The following is a 26,635-nucleotide window of genomic DNA, read 5'->3' on the forward strand; positions in this document are numbered from 1 at the left end:
TTGACCAAATATTCATTCTAGCCTGTTGAAATCATTTGCAAGCGTTAATTCTAACGTCTTACATTAACTGTCCCTCCTAGCCTTGGGATGTTTGTATATTTGATAAGTGTGTCATCATTTACCTGATTTATGTCATTATTTTAAATATTTATTTTAAAAAGATACTAATCAAGAACAGAGCCCTGTGGGCGTATCATTAGAGACTTTCCTCCATGTTAACTGTGACCATTGACCAGCAGTCCTTAGGTTGATCACTAGTCCACAAACAAATAATGATTTTTATTTAGCTCAAATCAAGACATACTATTATCATTTCCAAGCAGAACAGCCTTTGACACTAACCCCCAAAATAGAAAGAGCAAAAATTAGATGTGCAGGACTTGCTCTTAGGAACTTTCCTGATTAGTGGTTCATTTTTTGTGTTTCTCTAATCTTCTGTTTACTAATTCAAGCTGGAATTTTGCTTCAGATCAACATAAGCCTTACTTTAGTTTCTAAAACCTAGGGTTTGGGGGTCCCCCCTATCCTTTTAAAGAACCTGAATGGCGCTTTGCCAGTCCATTAGCAGCCTTCCTATCGAGGTCAAGTTTTCTCAAAACAACCAAGATTGGTCATGTGAATAAGAAGCGCCTTTAGCCTTGATCATGATACACAGCCCCCTCACTTGCAAAGTAGAGTCAGAAGAACATCTTTTGGAAAATGCAACAAATTCAAGCTTTATTGAGAATGAGGCCTATTACCTTCCTTTGGGCTGTGATAATTGTATGAAACCAATACTAAAATAAGCATTTTGTTCTTTTTAGTTACATTCTTTCATACAATGGTAATTCCCCTCTGATTTTCTTAAATTTTAAGATTCCAAATTTTTGGAGGTTTTCTGCTCTGCCCTTGGAATGGCCGCTCACCTTTTATCCGCAGTATATACGGACAGTCTTGTTCAGGGGCAGACCAGTAAGGAAATCAATATGGAAGCTTTATTTATCCTTTTCCCTCAGACCTGCTCTTAGCAGAGTAACCATTGTCACCAGTGACCTTTGAGCTAAGTGTCTAAGTTTAGAAACGTCAACTGCTCTGATAGACAGCATTAGTGTGCCCTTGCTTATATGTAGTCCATGTGTGTTTTCGGTAGTGAAACATATCATATCCCCAAATTTCTTAGAGCTGAAGTGAGAAAATAGATACCATTTTCTTTTTCAGTCTGTTATTCAGACTGGCTTCTCAAGGTCGTAGGGCAATCCGACTTTATTACTTTAGAATAAGATGGGCCGCTTTTGGAAATCAGTACTCTGGTGCTGGGTTTTGGATCAAAGGCAACACTAATGTTTAATCTAGGAAATGCCTACTTTGACACCTGCCTTTTTAGCTTGTGTCAGAACCAAGAGAAATTTCTAGGTAATTTTGCACAGTCTATTTTAAACATTTCAGCTAACTTTCTGTTTTACCTCAGAGAGCATATTTACTTTCACTGTTCTGTCACGCTGCTCTTGTTCTGAATGAAGCTGTCATTTAGTGTTGGAGTCTCTGACATAGTCTTTTGATGGTTGTGTGTGTGTGTTTGATTTCCAGTTTTCATTTATTTTAAAAGGAGCAAAAAAAAAAAATGAGATTATTTGAAAAGCAATCTATGAACAAAACCCTTCTAGATTTTTGTATCCTCCTCCACTCCAACCTTTCACAGTTTTCTTTTTAGTACCGATTTTTAATTCCATGTTAAACACCAAAATTAGCTTGCTTCCTCTGAGTGTTTTTATAAGCTAAATTGGGATAAGATACAAGGCCTTGTCATGTTTCAAGGCAAAATGTAGTATTTCCTGTCTCCCTACCCTTGCCAGCCTCCCCTAACTCCTCACACTAAATATTTTAAGTTGCAAGTTTGTATTTTATTCATTTAGTCTATATATTGAGTGGTTACAGTGTGCAAAAAACTGTACTAAGAAATCACAATAAAAATGTTACAGTCTGTTTTGTCAACATTTTGCAATACAGGCCCACAGTGATATTAAGGTAATGAGGTAGTCCAGCTTAGTGCTCTAAGTGATAATACAGGTATACTTACTTGAAGGGAGGTGGGAGAGAAAGATAATATTTACTAGTAATTGAAGACCTATTATGAGTTAAGCACTATAAAAAAAGTAGCCCCTTAATCCTCATAACAATCCTGTGAAGTAAGTATTATCATACCTACTTTACAGATGAGAGTACTGAGGCCAGGCAGTTCACCCCAGTATCACAGAGCTGGTCATTGGCAGAATTAGCATTTCAAGGCAGGTATCTTGATTGCAAACTCTATCTTCTTCTGTTATAACATTGTCTTTTCTATGATACAGTAAAGTGAAGTACTATATAAGCATGAAAGTGAGATTACCAAAGCAAAGGCAATACATTATGGGTTTGATAGGGGAGGAAGAGAATTTAAGAAATATTCATAAATATTCATAAATTCAGTTCAGAGATAAAAGACACTTTCTATAATCACATTCCCTTTGTTGTAAAATTTAGACATTAATCAGTGTTTACAACTTTTAGGGATTCAATTTTATGATAGATAACCTACATTTTACTTGCAAAATTCTGGGTTCCATTTTCAGCATGCCTTATTTTCCTCTGACATATTAGTTCTTGAAAGCGTTAGTTTTGGGTCTGGCCATCTGTGAGTGCATCCCTAAGTGCGGCAGTACAGTGACTTGTGGCAAAAATATTGTCATAAATGACCCTTTGTGTGCTGTGTGCTCTAAAAAGACCATAAAATAGTGTAAAGCTGTTTTACCTTGATTGCAGAGCATAATGGACTTGATACTAAACTATAATAGCAAATTTGTGTAATAAATCAGATGCTTTGTAGTGTGCTTTCTATTTAGAAGAGAGGTTTTAAGTTTTTCATAGGATAGGACAAAAAATGCATCTTTGCTGTTTTTTAATGAGGCAGTTTTAACGTTCGTTCTCTATAAATTATTTAGTTCAAGCTGTACATGCAATAAATAGACAGCATCAATTGTTACTATTATATAGCATTTATAATAGATTAGCCAGTTTCACCCAGGAATATTGAAAAGGCAGATTAGCAGGAATGGTTCTAAATTTAGTGAGAAAAGGTTAGTGATCCCAGAATTTGGATGCAAACTCTCAATTTCATGTGTACTCTCAAAGGATTTTGTTTGCTTAAAATTTCAAGATTATGAAAAATCAGGTTTCTAGGTATATATATCTTCCCTTGAAAAATGTGATGCTTTTCCCCAAAGCGTCTGTAATTTATTCTCACCTCCTCACATACTTACTAAGAGGCAGTTACGCACCAGCCGATGGCTGGACCACCTGAGGGGAGGGCATGAGCTACTGCAGAATCCTCTGTAATCTGCCGGCTCTCAGTCTGTGGCCAGAGCAGGCACTCTTTTTTTGAGACAGTCCGGAAAAGTGAACAGCAGTGGTTCCTTTTCTCTGTCCTTTCTGAACTAACAAGAGAGACAAGCCGGTGGCTTTCCATAGCTCAGAACCATGGAATATTTTCCTAGATGTCGAGTTAAGCATTCAGGGCTAGTTCAAAGAAGCCCTTTGTCTTAAACCTTAATCTCTTCTGCCCTTTTGAAGCCTTCCCATTCATCCCCTAGCACTCTTTGCCCCTCCATTTTAATTTCTCGAACATGACGGTTATAGCTTGAGTACTAAGGGCACAAAAATAAAGAAAACGTAGCATCTCCCTCTGCCAGTCCTGGTTGTAAGCTTTTCACTAACCTTACTGAAATGTTGCTTTTGTAATTTCATTCTGCACTTGCAAAACCTCCAGCCGCCTTCTGTTCTCTAACTCCTTTTCCAAGAACTCAAGGCCATGATTTCAGACTTAACTTCTATTACTCCCCACACAGGTTTGGATTATACACACTCTTCTGTATTTTGTCCTCCACAGCCCACCTAAATTTCTGCATTCCCTGAAGTCGTCTTTGCCCAACATGATCTCCCTCCTGAGTTTATGCCCCTTTATTTAGCATTCATCATACAAGGTCTTATGTTTTTAGTAATTCTTGAATATTAAAAATTCCTTACAGTCTCCCAACAGATTATCCCTTTGATGGCAGGAATGACATATATTTGTCATAGGCTTTGTAGGTGAAGGGCATACCGTAGACATGCTGTAAGTATTTGTGGGTTGGTTTCTTGATCTGGTCTCTCCATTTTGACAGCACTTATCTTAACTGTAACCCATTCACCTTCAGCACCAGGTTTTCAGTTGTCTCTAACCTTTAGATCTGCAATCACTTTTTCTGCCAAGCGTTCTCCACCTTCATACTCTGGCTTCAGCCCTAGCTGTGTAAGATGTAGCTTCTTTTCCACCGCATATTCCAGGAATCATGTATTCACAAAGGCATGCCCAGCTACACAACAGAAGTGGAAGAAGCATTTATCTAATTTAAGAATTAAGCCAAAATAACAGGAATGAAAGATAGAACATCTTTCTATATATTTAATATTTTTATGTCTTGTGTTGTTGTTGTTAGGTGCCGCTGAGTCGGTTCCGACTCATAGCATCCCTGTGCGCCACGGAATGAAACACTGCTCGGTCCTGCGCCATCTTTACAATTGTTATTACGCTTGAGCCCATTGTTGCAGCCACTGTATCAATCCGTCTCATTGAGGATCTTCCTCTTTTCTGCTGACCCTGTACTTTACCAAGCATGATGTCCTTCTCCAGGGACTGATCCCCCCCTGACAGCATGTACAAAGTATGTAAGATGCAGTCTCGCCATCCTTGCTTCTAAGGACCATTCTGGTTGTACAAATCCAAGACAGATTTGTTTCTTCTTTGGCAGTCCATGGCATATTCAATATTCTTCACCAACACCAGAATTCAAAGGCGTCAATTCTTCTTTGGTCTTCCTTATTCGCTCTCGAGCTTTCACATGCATATGATGTGATTGAAAATACCATGGCTTGGGTCAGGCACAGCTTAGTCTTCAAGTTGACATCTTTGCTTTTCTCAATACTTTAAAGAGGTCCTGTGCAGCAGATTTGCCCAATGCAATGCATCTTTTGATTTCTTGACTGCTGCTTCCATGAGTGTTGATTGTGGATTGAAATAAAATGAAATCCTTGACAACTTCAATCTTTTCTCCACTTATCACAATATGGTTTATTGGTCCAGTTGTGAGGATCTTTGTTTTCTCTACGTTGAGGTGTAATCCATACTGAAGGCTGTGGTCTTTGATCTTCATCAGTAAATGCTTCAGGTCCTCTTCACTTTCAGCAAGCAAGGTTGTGTCATCTGCATAATGCAGGTTGTTAATGAGTCTTCTTCCAATCCTCATATCCCATTCTTCTTCGCATAGTCCAGTTTCTCAGATAATCTGCTCAGCATACAGATTTGAATAGGTTTGGTGAAAGGATACAGCCCTGATACACACCTTTCCTGACTTTGAACCACTCACTATCCCCTTGTTCTGTCTGAACAGCTGCCTCTTCATCTATCTACAGGTAGCTCATGAACACAAATAAGTGTTCCGGAATTCCCGTTCTTCACACTGTTGTCCATAATTTGTTACGATCCACATAGTTGAATGCCTTTACATAGTCAGTAAAACCAGGTAAACATCCTTCTGGTATTCTCTGCTTTCAGCCAGGGTCCATCTGACATCTGATATCCCTGATTCCATGTCCTCTTCTGAATCCACCCTGAATTTCCTGCAGTTCCCTCTCAATATACTACTGCAGCTGCTTTTGAAGGATCTTCAGGAAGATTTTGCTTGCATGTGATATTAACGATATTGTTTGATAATTTCTACATTCAGTTGGATCACCTTCCTTAGAAATAGGCATAAATATGGATCTCTCAATTTGTTGGCATAGACGAGTGAGCACTTCCAGTGCTGCATCCGTTTGTTCAAACATTTCTATTGATAAGGTCGACTCTACTTTGAGGAGGCAGCTCTTCCCCAGTTGTCTTTTGAGTGCCTTCCAACCTGGGGGGCTCATCTTCCAGCACTATATCAGACAGTGTTCTGCTGCTATTCATAAGGTTCTCACTGGCTAATTCTTTTCAAAGAAGTAGACTGCCGGGTCTTTCTTCCTAGTCTGTCTTAGTCTGGAAGCTCAGCTGAAACGTGTCCTCTCTGGGTGACCTTGCTGGTGTCTGAATACCGGTGGAATAGCTTCCAGCATCACAACAACACGCAAGCCCTCACAGTACGACAAACTGACAGATATGTGGGGGTTATGTCTTTTAGGAACATTGAAAACCTAGAAGGCAAAAAAGCTAAAAGTCTTAAAAAATCAGTTTGATGTTGATTGCCATATTTTTTAATTTCACATGTCTTGTATCTCATCTTCAAATGCTAACCACTTCCTTTACCAAGTAAATAAAGAATATATAACCAGCTGAATTATTCAAGATAGTTAGGGACCTAAATAACATGCATAAACGACTCCTCCTATTTTATTTCAGACCTCTTTCTCCAACAAACTGTTAGCAAAATGAATGTAATTTTTACCTTTCCCTGTTCAGCCTCTGAGGTGCCCTGGTGGCAGTGGTTAAAGCATTGGCTGCTAACCTAAAGGTTGACAGTTCAAACCCATCAGCCACTTCATGGAAGAAAGACGTGACAGTCTGCTTCCGTAAAGATTACAGCCTTGGAAACCCTGTGAGGCAGGTCTACTATATCCTGTAGGGTTGGTACGAGTTGGAATTGACTGGACAGCAGTGGGTTTGGTTTGGGTTTACTCAGCCTCTAGGATTCCCTGGGTGATGCAAATGATGTACCCACTCAGCTGCTAACCAAAGGATTAGAGGTTTGAGTCCATCTGCAGGCACCTCAGAAGAAAGGCCTGGTGACTTGCTTCTGAAAAATCAGCCATTGAAAAGCCTGTGGATCATATATCTACTCTTGACACACATGGGGTGCCATGAGTCGGAGTCAGCTCAACAGCAGCTATTTTTTTTTTTACTGATTTATTCAGCCTTTGTTGGAAGAGCTAAAGTAAATTTTGGGAAATCCCCATTTCCTAGGAGATTATTGAAAAAATTAATCAGCAGAAAAGCAAGTTATAAAACTGCATATACAGCATTATCTCTGTGTGTGTGTGTGTGTGTGTGTGTGTTTGGCTAAAAAAAGAAAACTGTTGCCATCAAGTCAGTTCCAACTAATGGCTGCCACATGTGTGCCCAGAGTGTAACTGCTCCAAAGGGTTTTGCTGGCTGTAATCTTTATGGAATCAGATCACCAGGCCTTTCTTTCTCAGAGACACGAAAGGTCAAGCTGCTGACCTTTAGGTTAGTAGGAGGCACAAACCATTTGTGCCGCCAGGGACCTTTATGCCTGTGTATGTATTTACTTTTTCTTTTTCCCCAGCAAGTCCAAAATGAGAAGAGTTTTCATTTGTAGTCCTCATATCCATGCCCACCAAGCAGACACTTTAAAGCCAGTCTTCCTCTGATCTTGCTAGCTGGTGTATACATTCTATTGGACGTAATACTCCAAGATAGAACAGTTTCATCTGCATATAAAGTCTTGAGGTGTAGGTAATTGTTTTGCACATGTTATTGGCATCTTTCTTAGAGAAGTTTTTAGTTGTTACAGAATCTACCCTCATTCCCTCACTCATTTGGAGCATGCAGATTCAAAGTGGGAATTGCTTTGAACCTAGGGAAAAATTTGTGGTTTGTGACCCAAGCTTCTGCCTCTGTCAATGGGCCTGGCCTTTAAACTCCAAAGCAAACGTCCTGCCTCCCCCACCGTTGCTGCTTGTTAGCTGTGTAACCTTGAGCAGGTCCCATACTTGCTCTGTTCCTCAGTTTCACACCTACAAAATGGGAATCATACTCTGGCTACTCAAAAGGTTGTTGTAAAGATTAAAATAATTTACCTAAATCACCTAGAGTAATGTGTGGCATACAGTAATAACTGTAAGTAGATGTAAGGTATTACTTTTATTATCCCCCTGAATAAACTCACTAAATAAATCATAGACCTTCCATTGTTGATGCTGTTCATATAGCCACTTACACAGAAGTTTTGGGTTTTGTTTCTTTTCTTTCTCTTTATTTCACTTTCAGTGCCCCATTCCTCCTCCGTGCTGATTATTGTCCCTTGCGGACACAACATCTCTCACAGAATGCAGGAGCCTGTCTTTGTCCTTCAGAGGCAGCTTAGCTATTAAAACAAAAACTGTCATCCTATTTGCATGAGTGATATTTGGCCCTTTCTCAAACTTTTAAAAATTACTTTTTTTGTTTACGTATTGTATATACTTTTTTTCCTAGTATTTTCAACACGCTCGTTTTTTCAGGTTTAATAATATTCATAAAACATTCCGAAACCAACCATAAACATTGCAAATGACCCCGTAGTGATGTAAGTGAATTTACAACTGAAATGACCAGTATTAAAATGACTTAGCAGCCATTGTCACCCTGTTGGTAGTGGTGGAAGAGCCTTGGTTTGTAACTGGGAAAGTTCAAAAGTTCCAAGTTCCCTCACAGAGGAGTGTGTATGGGGTGTGTGTGTGTACATGTGTTCCTGTGCACGCTTATCTGCTGCATGTATGTGTGTGTGCATGCAGACTGAACAAAGCTTGTGAAGATAGGCAACCAGTTTGTTAAATGTGCATGTCCAGGACTTTGGGCTATTAATTGTTTTCAACCTACTTTTCTGTGTCTTCTAATTACAATATGCACATATTTTTTAAATAATCAACATAAATTAAAAAGGTAGAATTTAGGAGTAACAGTGGTTTAAGAGCTCAGCTGCTAACCAAAAGTTCAGCAATTCTAATCCACCATCCACTCCCTAGAAACCCTATGGGACAGTTCTACTCTGTCCTGTAGGGTCACTATGAGTCGCAATTGACTCAATGACAACGGGTTTGGTTTTTTGGGTTTTTTAAACTGATGAGGGTAGGAGCCCTGGTGGCATAGTGGTTAAGCACTCATCTACTAACCAAAAGGTTGGCAGGTTGAACTTAACCAGCTCCCCTGAGGGAAAAAGGTGTGGCAGTCTGCTTCCATAAAGATTTATAGCCTTGGAAACCCTATGGGGCAGTTCTGCTCTGTCTTATAGGGTCACCATGAGTCAGAGTTGACTCGATGGCAGTGGGTTTAACTGCTGGAGGCAGTAGAAGAAAAATTAAGTTTTGTTTACTAAATGCAAACTAAAATAGATTTTATATTATAGCAAATGAAAGAAGAGATATAAGTGGAAATGACGGGAGAAATGGGTAAAGCTGCGGCACACACAAAAATACAGTTTTAATAGTCTAAGCAAAAGGTTTGATGGAGATAACTGCTTTTATCAGCCAAGTTCACTTGGGCCAATAGGTTTAAATGTGAGCTTTTATGTGTTATCATCCTCCTTTGAAAATTCTAATTGTTCTGCAATCACATCTCTTAATTATTCTTTATCCTTTTCCTGTCAAAGCTTACCCTGGAGTGGATTATCTGCTCTTAGCAAAGAATATTATTTTCTGGGCAGCTAGGGCTGTGGTCTGAACATTGTTACTTTGAAGCTAGATAAAACTTAAAGATTCTTCACATTCACATTTTTTCCATAACATTCTCCAGCTTGCTTTTCTGGGCGTGCATCTCCTTTGTGTTCTTAGAGGGTGAATTCTGCCGGCCAGCAGTTTTCGTTCTCTCAGTACATCATGTGATCCTGTTCCTTCATGATGATTTCTTAAAAAGCAAATTAAGTTGCAAGAAGAAACAAGGGGAGGTGGAAATCTGATTGCTTTATGAATTTTTATCAAGATATGTTATTCTTGTAGGCACCGAGGATCTACGCCAGATTTAGACTAAATTTTAATCATCTGTAATTGCTTCTCTCTCCCTACCCTCCCCAGCCCCACATTATTAAATCTTATTGCAAGTAAAACAGTAGAGGGAGATCCTGGCTGCTTTGAACCCTGCATCTACTTTCCTGTTCCTTGAGGTGCCATTTGATTGGCCATTCTTCCCCATATTCTAGGTCTGAATCTTTCCTGGCTTTTTTCCATGTCATCAAAACTGACTTGTTCTGTGCTCCATTCCCACAATACCATAATCGAGTTATGCACTGAGACAGTAAGTTAGCCAGGGTCTGAGAGGTTGAAAGTGGTCCATCTTCCAGTTCAGGAGTCTGTATTTTAGTGGGAGCCTCTTGTGCCCTTGAGTGAGCAGCCCAAAAGAGAAGCTATTTTAGGGCAGGGGAACCTTTCAACACCCATCAGATAAGTCCAGATAAGCAGCTCCTTGATCTCTTTACATGTAGAGAGCCAATATGCTGTAGCCCCACTGACAGACCGAAAGGTGTTCTCTGACTTTCTGTGAAGTCACAGTCTGTCAGCCTTCACTGGCAAATTACAATGAAAACCATAATAGAAAGTAAAACCGGCACCTTTCAGAAATATCTGTTCTCCTACCCTCCCCTTTCTGTCTCTTTATCCCTCTTTCAACCACAAACCACGTTTGTTCTTATATTTTAAACAAAAACTTCCTATGGCTTGGAAAATAAATCCATCCTTAGCAGAATAGACCTTCCATTTTGTTACCCTCCTTCCAAACACTGAGCATATAAAGGAAACATTGTTTCTCAGAATCCTCGCATAGATAAATTGCAGTGAGAATTTAAAGATTATTCGTTTTTGAGCTTTAGGATTTTAAGCAAGATCTCAGGCTCAGAACTTTAGTGAGTTTTTGTTTTCCCGCTTGCAAAAATGGAACTAACAACACCTACCTCATAAGATTGTTGTAAGTTAAATTATAATAAGGACCATACATGCAACGTGCCTACATACTGTACCTGGAATGTAAGTAGAGAGTCAATAAATGTATTCCCTTTTCTTTTTTCTTATACAATGGATGGCCAGATTTTTTAGGAGATTAGAGATGGTTTCAGTGAAAAGATAATGTTTGAGTAAGTCCTTCAAGCATGGGTAGGGCAGGGTCATGGAGAGATGGGAGAGACATGTTGAAAGTGGTATTTACAGTACAGATAGTCCCCGACTTATGACAGGGTTCTGTCACCGCAACTCTGTTTTAAGTCAGTTTTGATGTTAAGTCAGATTTTCATTGTAATTGACTTTTATTACCAGTATCTTTATAAATCCGATCCTTGTTTGTTTTTAGAGGTTGGAAACATTACCTATAAACTTAGATTATATTTTAATACATGCATACATAAAAAATACACAAATTATAAAATTTACTCTGATGTTGAAGAGTTAGACAACATTGGCATTTGTCAGTTGTGGTAACAACTGCACTTGTGAAAGGTTCTGGGTCATCTGGATTATCCCGTGGGAATGCAGATGGTGTTTCTAGGGAGAGTTATCTGTATGTCCCTTTTCTTTTTTCCCTCATATATTTCGTGGTAACATGTCACTGCTTCCCAACCTGCCTATTGACTTTAGCAGAGTGATCAGCATTTGGGTCCATGTTTTCAAGGAACCAAAGCCCCAATTTAGTTTAGAAAACTAAATCTATTCAGTAGTGTTTTGAACAGTAAATCATAAAATTGAGCATCTGAGAATAGCATCAGCAAATTACACATTGCAACATTGTATATAGTAACATATTACTAAGGATAAGATATACCAAAAAAAGGACGGTCATAAGTACTATATTTTGTAACTCAAATATGTCATAAGTTGGAGACTACCTGTAAATTAACTGGCCAGACAGTGTTGGATGGGCCAGAGTCTCCGGGCAGGAGGAACTATTATGCACTTTATGCATAGGTCTAGGGACAGTGAAGGGAAGAAAAACGTACCAAAGACAAAACTCAGAAGAGTGATCGACAGACTGGTTTCAGGAATAGGTGGGTTAAAGGATGTCCCAACGACCCGACTTGATAGAAGATTGGGAGAATGACAGTGCTGTTGAATGGAAAGAGATATGGAGAGGAGACAGGGAAAGATGCCTGGGGGTACTATTGAGAATGTGATTTAAAAAATAGTGTGAGGTGTTATTTAAGTAGATAATATCTTAATAGGATATTAAGATAGAAAGAGGAAGAGACAAAACTAAAGCTTTGCAGGATTAAAAAAAAAAACAGGAAGGAGAAATGGGCATCATCAGCAGAGACACATTAATTAAAACCATGGCATTGGATGAATTTTGCTAAGAAAAGGAAGGGTTGAGAACCAAATGTTAAGCTTGACCAAAGTACTCAATTAAGGAAGGGGAGAAGGAGCCTGAATGGGCAAAAACAAACCACAGAAGGAGTGCTCTTAAAGGTGGGATGCAAACCACCAGGGCAGAGTGCAAGGCTCCAAAAGCAGAGAGGGTCTACTTTGCTGACATGGAAGTCAGGAGCAGTGTCAAATGTAGCAAAAAGATCAAAGAGAACTGAAACTAGGAAGAGCATGTGGCATGGATTGAGTATCCGTGCTGCCAGGAGCCTTTCCTCTTTTCCCATTTTCCATATCTACCTTTCTCCATATCTTTTTCTGAACTTGGTTTATCATTAAATGTTGACAGCAGAACCAAAGGGTGGAAGGCTAGTCTCTTCTTCTAAATTTCCTTTCTTTTGTCTGACTTTGCCTTGAACTCCTTGACCTTAGGCAGAATATCTTGATTTCTGTGACTGTCTATCCCCTTCCCCTAAACAGGAGTCATACCAACTTTCTTCCCTACTTTTGGAAATGTTATGAGGCAGGGATGCAATCTAAAATGCTTTCATCTTGTGCAGATGAGAGAGCGCTAGTACATACCAAGCAGATAACCTAGGTGGATAAATGGTTGCTAAAAGGTAGTCTTTAGATCTTCTTTTTTTTTTTTTTTTTCCTGGCTTGTGGATTTTTTAATTTTTTTTAATTATTTTTATAAGCCTAGTGACCTGTGTTAATGTTGTTGTAAATACTCAGAATCTCTGCAGGGAATTGAAAGTGTTTGTGCAGCATTATGCTTCTCAGATGTAATTGTCGTTTGAACCTTAAATTTACTTTCATGCCTAGTTAGTAATCGTTTGATTACATGATTACACAGAGTAAAAGTAGGGAAAATAAGCTGGAGGAAAGCAGTGGCTCGAGCCAGTTACTTCTAGATAAATACATTTCAGATTTCTCAGTGCTTAAGAATAGAAATCTCCAATATTCAAAGTGATTTAAAATACTACATAGATACTCCATTTCCTAAAACTTTTAAAGAATTTTTTTGTCCTCAGCATCAATTGTGAAAAAGCTATTAGAGGAAATGTGAAAATTTAAAAATTCATATTAAAAAAACAAACCCACTAAGTTGATTCCGATTCATAATGACCCTATAAGGCAGAGTAGAACTGCCCCATAGGGCTTCTAAGGGACAGTTCGTGGATTTGAACTGCCAACCATTTGGTTAGCAGCTGAACGTGTAACCACCATGCCACCAGGGCCCCATATAACCAAAAAAAACCAAACCCTTTGCCATTAAGTCGATCCTGACTCACGGTGGCCCCATGTGTTACAGAGTAGAAACTGCTCCATGGGGTTTTCTTAGTTGTAATCTTCACGAAAGCGAGTTCTCGGGCCTTTTCTTCTGCGGCACCACCAGGTGGGTTCAGACCACCACCCTTTAGGTTAGTATTGGAGCACAAACCATTTGCGCCAGCCAGGGCCTTAAAATTAATCTATAGGAAAGTAGAATTTTGGAATTTAGTGCATATCAATGAGGAAACTTGAGTCTCAGATACATGAAGTAAGTTATGTGCATTTCTCAAAGGCTTTGACTTTTAAGAAAACAAAAAAAAAGTTTTTTTTTTCCAAAAGGCTTTCTGCTTTCAATGTTTAGAAGACAAGAATAGATAACTGCACTTTCATCATGGTCTGTCTGGTCACTATGAGAAGGTGTTGATTTAGTATATATCTTTAAATTAGACTGTCACTTTATTTTCAGTAGTGTGCACTACATTTTAATGATCCGAATATTTTTCTTTCCTACCCCATCTTGTACTGCACATTAAGGAATTTAAACACATTTGTCATACAGCCCCTCGGAACTAATGATTAATCCCTGGTTTATCTTTCCCTATTTTTGGTTGTCCGTTTCTTGCACACATGCTCATGCACACACTAGTAAGTAAGAGAATATGGTATCATCATTATTACTAGTGAGATGGAAGAGGCGTTAATAAATATATTTCTGAACAGTTATAAAAATGTTTGGTAAAAATGACCTGTTCTAAATATATCATTAAGTGTGTTAAACACACAACATACACGTCCACATACACATGCATGCCCTTCTAGAATAATCCAGAGCCATGGAGCACTGTCTGCAGAACCAGAATGGGTGGATACAGTGCAGGCAGCTTTCCGCCTGTATTATTTCATAAGGACTGTGAGGATTATCTTTCTTTCCTGTAATAATTGTGTACCTTACATTTAACTTTGTATGTAATCACAGATATAGTATTAATAGAAAGTTTTTAAAGGGCTTATGTTTCATTTATTTGTCCCAAGATTGTCAGGTAAGTACCTGATTCTTCAAAGCTAAATATCGAACTGTGATACAAAGGTTCAAATAGGAGGCCTACCCGTTCCTTTTTTTTTTTTTTTTTAAGCTTAGTTTTTAGTTTAGTTTCTCATTTCCTGTCCTCTAGTAAAGAACATTTTGTACTCTAAAGCTTGCAGATGTTTGAGAAGTATGTGTGTTCTCTGGGCTTTGACATTAATAAGGGTTCCTTAATTACAGCTTCATTTTTTTTTTTTTTTTAACTTTTTTAGGTATGGAAAAATAGTTTCTACCAAGGCAATTTTGGATAAGACAACGAACAAATGCAAAGGTATGTTATCTTGGCCAATTTTTTGTTAAATCATAGCTTTTAAAAATTATGGAATGTTAAACCTGACCTTTGCTTTCAAAACCATGTCCATTTTATTAAAAAAAAAAAAAAAAAAATCCTATATGTCACCCATCATCTGTCTTGCACAGTGTCAGTATATTGGTTACATTTGTCCTCGGTTGAGTTTTGTCTGGAAACCCAACAGCAGCTAACAGTTTGCCAGAATTCCAGATTTGACGCCAGTGGAGTTAACATGCAAAGTACTGGTTGGCATTTAGCCCCTGCTTTTTAAAAGGAGAGTAGGGTTAGAAAATAGCTTTTCTTTCCTGAGCCTGAGGAGATTAGAGCTGCTTACTGAAGACCATTGGACTGTACTAAAGAACTGAAAAGATTACATATTGTGCAAATTGGCTCTATTAATTAGAATAGAGTAGTTTTAAGCAGTACTTAATTACATGTTTCAATACTCCCAATTGTTCTCTGCTGAATGCTTGTTGATAATATTGGCAGTGGGAAGGAGAGAACCATTTTCACTGACCGAATTGTAACAGGGAGGGGAGGTCATAAGCCCTTTGAAATATGCTGCTGCATTAATTTGATGCACTGACCTTCAGTTTTCCATGTAATTAAGATGAGGTCATACAGCTCCATGAACTGGAAGGGGAGGCGTCTATAGGCAGCACCAATGCTCTGTGGTTCTGACTTTTAATGATCCAGCATCTTAACAATAGGCATGTGATTTCTAGGAAAAGGGAAGAATGGAGTCAGCTGACTTTGAGTCTAACTACTGACCCCATGAATTGAAATCAGGTTGACAGGAATAGGCAAAGAAGGCAAATCTCCTCATTAATTAGACCCCTGTTTTTTAAGCAGTGGTGATGGCAGTGGCTTAGCACAGTCTGAAAAAGCCAAAGAACATAAATGAATGCTATGGTAGGGCCTCTCCTTAGAAGCCAGCCATTTCCTTTAATCTAGAATTGAAGTGGTTCATTGTATTTTTTCAAAGTGCCTAAATTTAAAGGAGTTATTGTGGCGGATATCTAAGCCCGTGTTTAATCGACATGGTGCATAAAGGCAGTTTTGCCTTGAGACAGTGAATAAAGCGGTGCTTTATGTAGAGTGTACTCAAAGATTTTAAATAAGTTAGAATCAAATTGAACGCTGAAGTGTATACGTTTTGTTGGCAAGAATAGTCTTACTGCACATGTTTATAAATGATTTGGGGGAGGAGGGACACAAAAAGATCTTTTGGTTTTGTAAAGAAAAATGGATTCTTGTAGGCATAAAAAAAAAAGTTGATCTGAAACATCACTTTAAAGTCAGGAGAGAAATCACAGTAGACAAGGGGTCATGGTCTAAGCCTGACCTTCCCCCTGTTTTCACCCCAAAATGAAATCTTACATGGCATCTCAATATGTTAAAAAGCAGAGTTAAGTGAGGGAGAGGACCCAGAGGTTTCCTTGGTTGAATTCTCCACCACTCCCCTGAGCTGCATACCACTATTATACACTCTTCTCACATAAGTACCTATTCCCCAGGAGCCAGAATTCCACAAAATGTTCAGTACAACCTAGAAAAGTTCTGGGTAAAAACAAACTAATGCCAAATCTAACATACCACCATAATGCAAACCCCTGGGCATATATTTTGTTGACGTTTAAGTTGGAAACAGTTGGGTGAGGTTCAGAGATAGGCAGAGTGACTTGTGGGGCTTCTAAATAAGGGCAGGAATAATCAGAACAGTGTTCAGATACATGCTTTCCTAGAGACCTTCCATTAAAGCCAGGTCTCATGAGATACATGAGTCAAACTTGATAGCTACCAGTTTGTTATAGATAACTTGAGATGAGATACAGACAAAAACAAATAGATTCAAGATGAATATTGATAAATTAGTAGATAAGAGATCAATTATAGAAATTCGTTACTACAAATGAAAGGTGCTTGTGTTGGGTACTAATTTTTTGAGATTGCATAGATCAAAGAATTTTATACCTGGAAATGAGAGATTCCGGAGGTCACAAACCATGGTCATAAAGCATATTTTGGAGCCTTTAATGGTTTGAATAACATGTACCTTAGTTATTAAATTTAAAATTTTATGGATCAGTTGCTCTTCTACATTTCAAACATTGTCTTATTTAGCTAACAAAAAGTATTTAAATACCAACCCCGGTATATATGGCAATTTAGGACAATGAAGCTCATAAAGGGATTGATTGAGAAACTGATAATTATTTATCCTTACAGAACTTCATTTAAGACCAGAACACACATGCACAAAAAAAAAAAAAAAAGTAAAAATGGGTGAGGATAAATCAGATCAAAGGGAAAATAAAGGTAAGAGCAGGAAACTTCAGGTTACTACAAAAATGCCTTCCCTAAGGTCCTATGAAGTCCCTCGGTATTGCAAACAGTTAACATGCTTGTCTGCTAACCAAAAGGTTGGAGAGTCCGCTCTATCCAGAGGTGCCTCGGAAGAAAGGCCTGACGATCAACTTCCACAGAATCAGCCATTGAAAGCCCTGTGGAGCACAGTTCTATGCTAACTCAACAGCAACTGATTGGTTTTTTTGTTTGTTTTTTGTTTTTTTGTCTTAAGGTCCTGTAGGCCCTTGCCAGGAGCCCTGGTGGTACAGTGGTTAAGAGCTTGGTTGCTAACCAAAAGGTTGGCAGTTCGAATCTACCAGCTGCTCCTTGGAAACCCTATGGGACAATTCTACTCTGTCTATAGGGTCATATGACTTAGTGGTCATTATCAAGGCACACTTGCTCATTAACCATTTACTGTAAGAATAAAGGAGGCCTGGTTGTACAGTGGTTAAGAGCTCGGCTGCTAACCAGAAAGTCGGCAGTTTGAATCTACCAGCTGCTCCTTGGAAACCCTATGGGACAATTCTACTCTGTCTATAGGGTCATATGACTTAGTGGTCATTATCAAGGCACACTTGCTCATTAACCATTTACTGTAAGAATAAAGGAGGCCTGGTTGTACAGTGGTTAAGAGCTCAGCTGCTAACCAGAAAGTTGGCAGTTTGAATCTACCAGCCACTCCTTGGAAACCTGATAGGACAATTCTCCTCTGTCCTGTAGGGTTGCTATGAGCCAGAATTGACTCGACGACAATGGTTTGGTTTAACAGGTTTATAGGCCCTTGCCAGCAGTGAGCCAAAAATATGGCCCTGCCTTTCCTAGTAGCCAAAACAAAGGTATAAAACATAGCCAGTCCCATGATTCAGTCATCACAACTTCCAGAAACCAAAGCCACTGCTCTCAAGTTGATCCCAACTCCACAGCAACCCCATAGAGTTTCCAAGGCCATAAATCTCTATGGAAGCAGACTGCCACATCTCTCTCCTGCAGAGCCACTGATGGCTTCAAACAGCCAGCCTTTCAACTAGCAGCTCATCGCTTTAACCACTGTGCCACCAAGGCTCCCCCAACACAGGGCACCTGGGAGGGCAGCGGTGGCAGGAAAATCCAGGTTACAAGAGAAACGTTCTCTATTCATGGTGTGGAGACTGAGCAGACTCTTCCTGGGGATCCTCAGTAAAGAGATGCTGAGTTAATTCATTTCATCCCATCTTCAAAAACATCTTCCATATAATCTATTTCATAGAATCTGTGTAAGTCATATCGTATGTAAAAAAAAAAAAAAACCTGCCGTCGAGTCGATTCTGACTTATAGTGACCCATAGGACAGAGTAGAACTGCCCCGTAGTTTCCAAGGAGCGCCTGGTGGATTCGAACTGCTGACCTTTTGGTTAGCAGCTGTAGGACTTAACCACTACGCCACCAGGGTTTCCGTATCTTATGTAGCTTTGTGTTTATTGAAAAGCAATATAGATAGAAAATGCAGTAATACAAGGTTGCCTTCTAAACCGTTATATTTGTCTTCAGCAAATACTTATGAAATAGCAAGAGTGTGGTAGGCATTGGAAAGGGCCAGAAAAGGATGTAAACAATTAACTAAAATACAAACCGTTGTGGCTTTTTCTTAATAAGAAAGTAACAGCTAAAATAATACTAGTACCTTGCTTGGACGGTAACTTCAGCTACAGTGACATAAAAAGTGAGACCTTCTGTTTATTGTAATTTATTGACAGTAGCAAAATTTGAGGAGAAACTTGAATATCTTTCAGTAGGAGTTTGGCTAAATTAACTATGATACATCAATTTAGCTAAGTGTTCATTTATAACCTGCTGAAATTGTGTTTGGTACTAAAATATGTGTGAGAATAAGTGAGTGTGTACATGCCTGTGTGTGTCTCCAAAGAGAATTGTATGTTAGCTTTCAAAGAATATATCCAGGTAACACCTTAGATAATGTTTAACCTAGTTTCTGACCTGATGGGTGAGTACCATGCTCTGCTTTTACCTGGATCAGCCCTCTTCTTTTTCTCTCCAACCTGGGTATTTCTTCACTGGCTAGATTAAATTAAACCATATTTCAGTTCAGTTTCAAGTAATATAAGAAACTACTTCTTGTGTCAGCTTTAACATTCATCTCTCCTAAAACATCTCATTTGTAATGTGTAGTGCCTTCCTTTTCCTTACACAGTTTATTTTGTTCCCAGGCTTTTTTTTTTTTATACTGTCACTGTAAAACTAACGTTTGGACTATTCTGAGTTTCCCATTGGGTTTTTGATATGTGTATTTGTGTATGTTGCCACTGGTTCCATACTGTCTAAATTACTATTTCTTTATATTACATGTAAATAAATGATAGGGTTTAGCCCCTCTTGTGTTCAACATCTCCATCCAGTGTTTTTCTTTTTCAAAATATCCTTATTTAAAATGAATTTTATGATACTTGATTTGAGTTCTGAGAAGGAAATTTGTTAGTATTTTGCCTGGTATCCTGAATTTTTAAAAGAGTGTATTAAATATAATTTAACCTTTTCTCAATACTTTAAGAGTTGCCACAGCAAAAAATCAGTGATTCTTGTCTTAATACAATGCTCCCCATGAGACCTGCTGAGATTCATGGGCTGTTTGTGCTTAAGCTGCTTAAGTCCTGTGCTTTGTATAGTTTTTCTTTTTGTTGCTTGTTACTAGTTTTCACTTCTGGATGTCATTCATATGCTTATTTTGTAGCAGTCCTACCCTGTCTCTTACCCATTTTTTCACATTTCCTGCTTTTGATTTGTTGTGGCCTGGGAAAACAGATGACGGGCTTATTAAAACAATTTGTGAAGCTATGGATAAGTTGCTTTGAATCAAGGTCTCTCTTAGGAGGTTGTTTTGTTTAGTTTTTTTTATATTTTTGGGCATGAACTGATGACACAGATATTTTGGGAATCTGGATGAGTTTTTTTTCCCCTTTGTTTTGAAGGGAGATAATGAGCCGGTTTGGGTAAGTGTGAAATTTTCAACCAAGCACTAAAATTTATAGTCTTCTGTATTTTGAGTATCTTTTAATGGCTGTACTTATTTTAATTACTTTATTTGAAAAGTAGTCTACAAAATAAACACAGTGTTTTCTTTATGTCATTGGTAAGCTCAGTGGGATGACTCTGCCATTCTTACCAAATCATTGAGAATGCTATTTCTCTAAAGTTGATTTTATCTTTTTTGTTTTAACCTTTATCATTAACTTAGATGTCCTCAGTAACTACAGCACACCTGGGGAGGAGATATTGAATAGGAAAAAGCTGGCTCTTTTTTTTTGGCCCCCACTTTGAAGGGAGGCTTCTCTAGCCAGTGATAGACGCTGGGGAGAAAGCCTGAGGAAGCCGCAGCACTGCGGTGTTAGAGCCTGGAACTTGGCAGGATGACAGAGTTTTCGTTCTGTTGCTGGCATCAGAAACAAAGTAGAATCATTCTTTTACTCCTTACATAATCACAAAATAATGGCTTACCAACTAAGTTTGTGTCTTGCATTGCAGGTTACGGTTTTGTCGACTTCGACAGCCCTGCAGCGGCTCAGAAAGCTGTGTCTGCCCTGAAGGCTAGTGGGGTTCAAGCGCAAATGGCAAAGGTGAGTTGCGAGCTCCACAGAGGTGCTTTTTACATCTGACCCATCTGCTTTTCAGTCACCCTTTGCAGGATACCTTCCATCCCACCTCGCCGTGGTTACTTCAGGACACTAGTCGCACGCCTCCACACCTTTGCCAGTAGCTGTTGTACTGCAGGCTAGTCCTCAAAATTTCATGTGTGAAGAACTTTTAAATGTGTAAGATTATACATAGTAAATCATATAGCTCCATAAGTAAATCAGGGAGTAGCACCAGATTTTCTCAGGCAATCAAATATTTTGTGGTACTTTAAGGCCTGTACTGTTGCTTGAAAATTAATTTTTTAAATGTCAGTGTTCAAGGATTAATACAATTTAGACATACTTCAAAAGATAATTGGGTGCAGGATGTCATATTTTAAAAGAATAACAAAAATACTTAGCACATACATACACTTTATACAAATACTCTTAGTTCATAAAACAAATGTAAGCTACAGATGCTATTTCCTCTGTACAATAGGCAGATATTTTTAGATACTGATCATTTACAGGATATAAATCTTAAACGCTCTTCAGTAGTTCTACAGTGACTTTATTTGGCTTTGTTTCTGATGAGTTTCTAGCATCTAGATGAGGAATATTTATAAAGAATCCTTCTAGATGAGAAATATTCTTGACTGTTCCAGGATTATAGAATGTAGACCATCTTTTTCATGACTAATGTATATTTTAGCACAGTACACATGGATATTAATATAAGATGTGCTGTTTTTCTTGGATACTTTTGTCTTGTGGTAGTTTTCTATCTAAGATTTTTACCTGTAATTTCTTAATTTATAAATGCAAATGTAGTTGACCAATTAGTTATTGTCTTCCTTTTCACGTTAGAGCTTCATCATCAAAGATAAGACATTTTAAGATACCTAGTCCCTTTTTCAAGATTAATAGTTGCCTTAGATAGACATAGTGAACTTGGAGAAGTTGGCCTACCATGATCTAAATCACTAGTTCAGATGAAATGATAATTCTAAAAGCTGAAGGGACCTCAGATTGTCTGGTCCAACCTGCTGCTTTCAGATAGGCATGATCTTTTTATTAAGAAAATTAAGATTCCAAGAAGAGAATAACCTCGAAATGGCATGCATCTCTTAAGTGTTTATATTCTGTAACAGACGTTATCGTTACCCAGTAAATACTTGAGTCATGATTGGTCCAGGTGTCATTATTGACTAAGTCAATATTTATGTCCCATTCTTTATTATCCAGTAATAATATCATAATACGTTGTACCTACAGTGTAGTTATGAAGATATTCATGTAACCATGTATATTTTTCCCCATCCATGGTCCTTCACTTGCTGTGGAAAATATTATCAAGCCTGAAAATCAAGTGATTTGATACTTTGAATATTCTTCTCAAAACATTAATAATTTTATATTGTCTGGCTTCTTGAAATACGGAGGAAAGTAATTTTGTGCTATCCTCTGCTGCTTCTGAATAGTAGAATATGGTCATGCCCTGATAAGCATCCACATTTCCAAAGGAAAGAAAGTTTATAGAAGTTAAAGGACTCTGTGATAAAGTGACAAGTTACCTGCTAAGATCCCAAGGCCACTGAAGGGATAGGTATGTAGCTACCAAGAGAATAGATATTAGCCTTGAATAAAAAGAATCAATGTAAATAAAGATTTCAGGAATTAATGAATGGGATCACCTTTCTAAAGTAGTTCTTGACTTTTAATATTTCTAAAGCTTTGGATTATGTTGGACCTACTTTAGATGTTCCTAAGCTCCAGGGTAAGAAGTTAAAATAAATCAGAAACTTTAAATATTAAGCACCATAATTTTTCAGATTATCGTCATTATAGTGTTTTCTTTATGTCATCGGTAAGCTTAGTGGGATGACTGCCATTCCTACCAAATCATTCAAAATTCCCTATGGAATTGTTGAAAGAGTGATTTCTGAGGTTTTAAATATATGTGCTGTGAATATGCAATAACAAACTTTGCATAATGATTTGCAGAATGTTAAATTCGTCACTGTAAACAATGTGTAAGCATGTAAGCAGGGCTTTTAGGGTGCAATCAGAAGACAGCTCTATTCTTCCCTCCCCTCTGTCCGTTCTTACTCACTCCCTGAAGCTCCTGCTTCCTCCTCCTCAGATCAAAATCCAAGACAGGTCACATAACTTTCTGGCCTCTCTCAGGTAATAGAAAGTCTTCAGTCACTTATTTCATTTCAGGTCTTTCTGGTTAATGCTTTTTGATAGAATGCCTCTTGATTTTTCACATTCAAATTTCGTAGGATGGACATACCTTTCAGTACATTTTCATCCATTTCTATATAAGAAAAAAATTATATTTATACCATCCAATCCCAATACAATATTCTAAACAAGAAGCTGTATGCAAAAAGCTTCAAATTATATTCCAAATACAGTTTGTAGAATGTCAGAATCATGTGTAGAGGTTTTGAAAACTGCTGAGAATCAAGTCAACAAAAGGGGTTTGCATCTCTGATGTTGCTAGAGCCGAGAGAAATGGTAACCCACAAAGCAGCTGTTTGTTAACAACCATAGTGATTATCTGGTGATCAGGGAACAATGTTTTAAAAGTCTGCATCCCAGTATTACTATTGACTGTGTGTGTATATGAATACATGTACAACTAATGTGTGTTTGTGTAGATATAATTACGTTTTATGAAATTAATTGGGGTTGTGATTAATGTATAACAGATTATAATTTTCCTACTTAAAATAGGTTCCTGGCTAACATTTTGATGCTGGATGTCAGATTTTCTAGAACAGATTACTGATGTTAAGTGTGTGGTGGCCCATAATTAAAATGGCCAGTCTGTTTATTTGACAAAATTCTGAGTCTCATGTAATGTTAAAGCTTCTGTCTTCCCCAGTATCAAGCCTACAGAGAGATAGGAGCATATGTTAGTTTCTTTCTTATTTCCCAAACTTTTGTTTTTTCCACTTCTCCATCAACTTGTGGGCTGCGGTTTCTAACCTCTCCAGGATCAGAGCTGGGGTAAAGGGTGGGAAAGTTCTTTCTTAGCCTGACACTGATATAACTTGGTTGAGTTCTCCGGCCAAGTAGAAAGCTGGGGTTTTCTCTCATGAGATGCTACGGGGGTTTTTTGGAGATCTGTGTCCTCTCCCCTGGAAACCCTGGCGGTATAGTGGTTAAGTGCTAGAGCTGCTAACCAAAAGGTCAGCAGTTCAAATCCACCAGGCAGTTGTTGGGGCAGTTCTACACTGTCCTATAGGGTCTCTGTGAGTTGGAATTGACTCAGTGGCAATGGGTTTGTGTTTATTTATTTTTTTAATCCTCTCCCCCAAATTTATGGGGCCAGGAAGTCTATCCCGTGCAGTTCCTTTCCCGTGCATATCCTTTGATTGATATCCTCCGCTTATGATAGTCTAATGGTCTATCTTTACCCCTTTCTTCTGGGATCTCCTTAGCCCTTAAGGCAGCCTTCTTGAGAGGATCTAACACAACCCTGGGGGAAGTCTACCTTGTGTGACCCACATCTGACCAACCTTTGCCATCTCTCAGTAGGAAAGTAGTTACCTCCCAATTGTACTTACAGGCCACTTTAACCAGGCTTTTCCTTTATAGTCCTCTGGTTTAAGTTGGACATCAATCCACTGAGTCTGTCCCATGCATTGAGCTCCATGGGCCACAAATCAAACTTCCTGAGTGATCTGTTGAGGCCCTTCTTGCTTGACTAGAAGTGATAAGGAAGCTTTGCACACGTTGAGACTCAAAACACATCAGCATTTCCTTCCAAATAAAGTGCTCATTCTCCAAGCCACTCCAGTCTCTTATAGACAGGAGGTACGTGGTCAGCTAAGCAACTCAACCCAGCTCTCAGGCAGCTTGCATGCGGGCTGTCTTTTTAGGTGGCCTAGCTTCTCACTTTGGAATGTGAGGGTGCCTGCTATGTTGGTTTGTGTCCTCTGTTGAAACAGAGTTAAAAGAGGAATGTTTCAGAACCTGTGACAAATGCAGAGGCGTTATTTAAAGGCACCATGAGTGCTTACCTAGCTATCATTTCTAATGTCTTAATTTTAAGCTACATAGTATATTAAATATGTGCTGTTTTGAAGTAGCCTTCACAATGCCTTTAGTCAAAGCTGGCCTGAATATAGATTGGCACTAGGCGTCGTGTCAGCATTGTTCTTTGAATATCAGCTTTCCCATGAGTTGATAAAGTGCACTGTTCAAAGACCTCCTTAGGAGGGCTTGGTATTAAAGTTAGCAAGGAAAAAAGGACCCTTCCTACATCATCTATAGGAAGGGAACAGTGTACAGGCTCAGAGACTCTGGGAGTATGCCAGCAGCCTGCACATTCTGAATTTCTCCAAGTTTCTGTAGCATGACTTCATTTCAGGACCTGATTTCTTTTTATTCCATCATTAAAATTACAAAAAGTATCTTGAATGCCTCAGGGTTTGTTATTGTGTATCCTGACTCCATAGAACCATGGGCTCAAATGTCTGGAGTTAACTTATCCCTTTTAAGTTTTCTGGATAAAGGAGTACCTGGCACGTGCCTTTTGGGGAGACAGTTCTTAGAGGAATCTTAAGTCTGGCATCCATGGTTGAGTCTTTAGGAACCCATCACCGTCCACTTTCCCCTAATGAATTAATCAGGTTACTCACTATAAGGTGTTGAAAATTCACGTTGCCATATATTAAAGGCTTGCTTTCTTATATAATCACAAAAAATTAAAGGGCATTCAATTTAGGGGGTTCTGAGAGGGAAATACAATATTTTGGCACATTGACTACCAGAATTGATAAGGAGCCCCATAAATATTCAAAACTCACATGTAACACTGCAAATTCAGGGTGTTAGTAATGGTTGTTTCTTATTCATGCTTTGGTTTTCGTTGCCTGGCTTGGTACCTGACACCAGGGTAGATACTGAATGTTTGTTTTGTTGATGATTAAAGAAGCCAATTGAGTGCCCTGATGAAACTCATCAAACATGTTTTCCAGAAGGTCCAGTGCTATTCTTATGTATGTGGAACTTGGCAGATGTTCCAAATGTGTGCATTTTTAAGTCAAAGACTCAGAATCTATGAAGAGAAAAGGAACTGAAATAACTAGGTAAAAAGACCTGAAAGTAGTCGTCATTGGTGGTATCTGTTAATAGAGTGACATCTGTGGGCCTTCAGCATCTCTGAAGGCCTGCCAGGGGTCAGCAGATCATCCATCATGTGTTGTTTGTCTGGTGGTAAGCTTGCTCATTTTTTACAGTAAATAGGCAAACACTTGAGTAGGAATTTAATCCCCCTTCCACACACAGAGGCCCACCATGCTTCAAGCAGTTTGCAGTTGCATGCCTGCGAACAGCTATCTGCTGGTTGGTGAACCTATTCAGTACAAGAGAAAACAGATGTCTGGTCCTCCTGCCAAGTCCCTTTCTTGCATTTTAGGAACCATTCCACATGCACAGGGAGGTTTTTGTTAATTTCTTTCAGATGATGACTGAGTACTGTACATTACGCAGGACCTCCGAGCCCCACTTTTCTACTCAAGTGAACATTAGTAGCCATTTATCCCTCTCACAGCCAATGTAGGATCTAGTTTTCTACTTGTTAGAGAAGACACTGAACCCTTTCCATGCCGAGGGACATAAAGAGACCCATGGGTACCTTTGTATGTTTGGCCACCCATAATTTACAGCATTGTTTTTTCAGAGATGGCATTGTATGTAATAAAGCAGAGTTATGGCTACCACTGATTATAGAGAGATTAAATTATTCTCATTCAAAAACGACTCCATACAAGTATGATACGTTCTGATCAGGTTGAATATATGGTAATTATAATGCCTGGACACTTTGGGGATTAGATAGTTTTATGGCCAGACTACAGGCCTGGGGTTTCTTCTCCTTCTTCTTTTTTGTTTTAATTTTAAAATAATTGCAACTTTGTG

General features: G+C 38.6%; 1 protein-coding gene across 8 annotated transcripts in view; it reads left to right on the forward strand.

The window, feature by feature from the left end:
• The window catches only part of RBMS1 (RNA binding motif single stranded interacting protein 1), a 235,793-nt gene that overhangs the window by 174,379 nt on the left and 34,779 nt on the right, over positions 1 to 26,635 (forward strand). For all 8 annotated transcript variants that reach the window (XM_064287072.1, XM_064287067.1, XM_064287068.1 and 5 more), the window contains exons 3-4: positions 14,659 to 14,717; positions 20,607 to 20,698. In XM_064287072.1, the coding sequence (XP_064143142.1) occupies positions 14,659 to 14,717; positions 20,607 to 20,698 (151 nt within the window). The remainder of the gene's footprint in view (positions 1 to 14,658; positions 14,718 to 20,606; positions 20,699 to 26,635) is intronic.

This window comes from Loxodonta africana, chromosome 6 (genome assembly GCF_030014295.1).
Source record: "Loxodonta africana isolate mLoxAfr1 chromosome 6, mLoxAfr1.hap2, whole genome shotgun sequence".
Classification (NCBI taxonomy): Eukaryota; Metazoa; Chordata; class Mammalia; order Proboscidea; family Elephantidae; genus Loxodonta; species Loxodonta africana.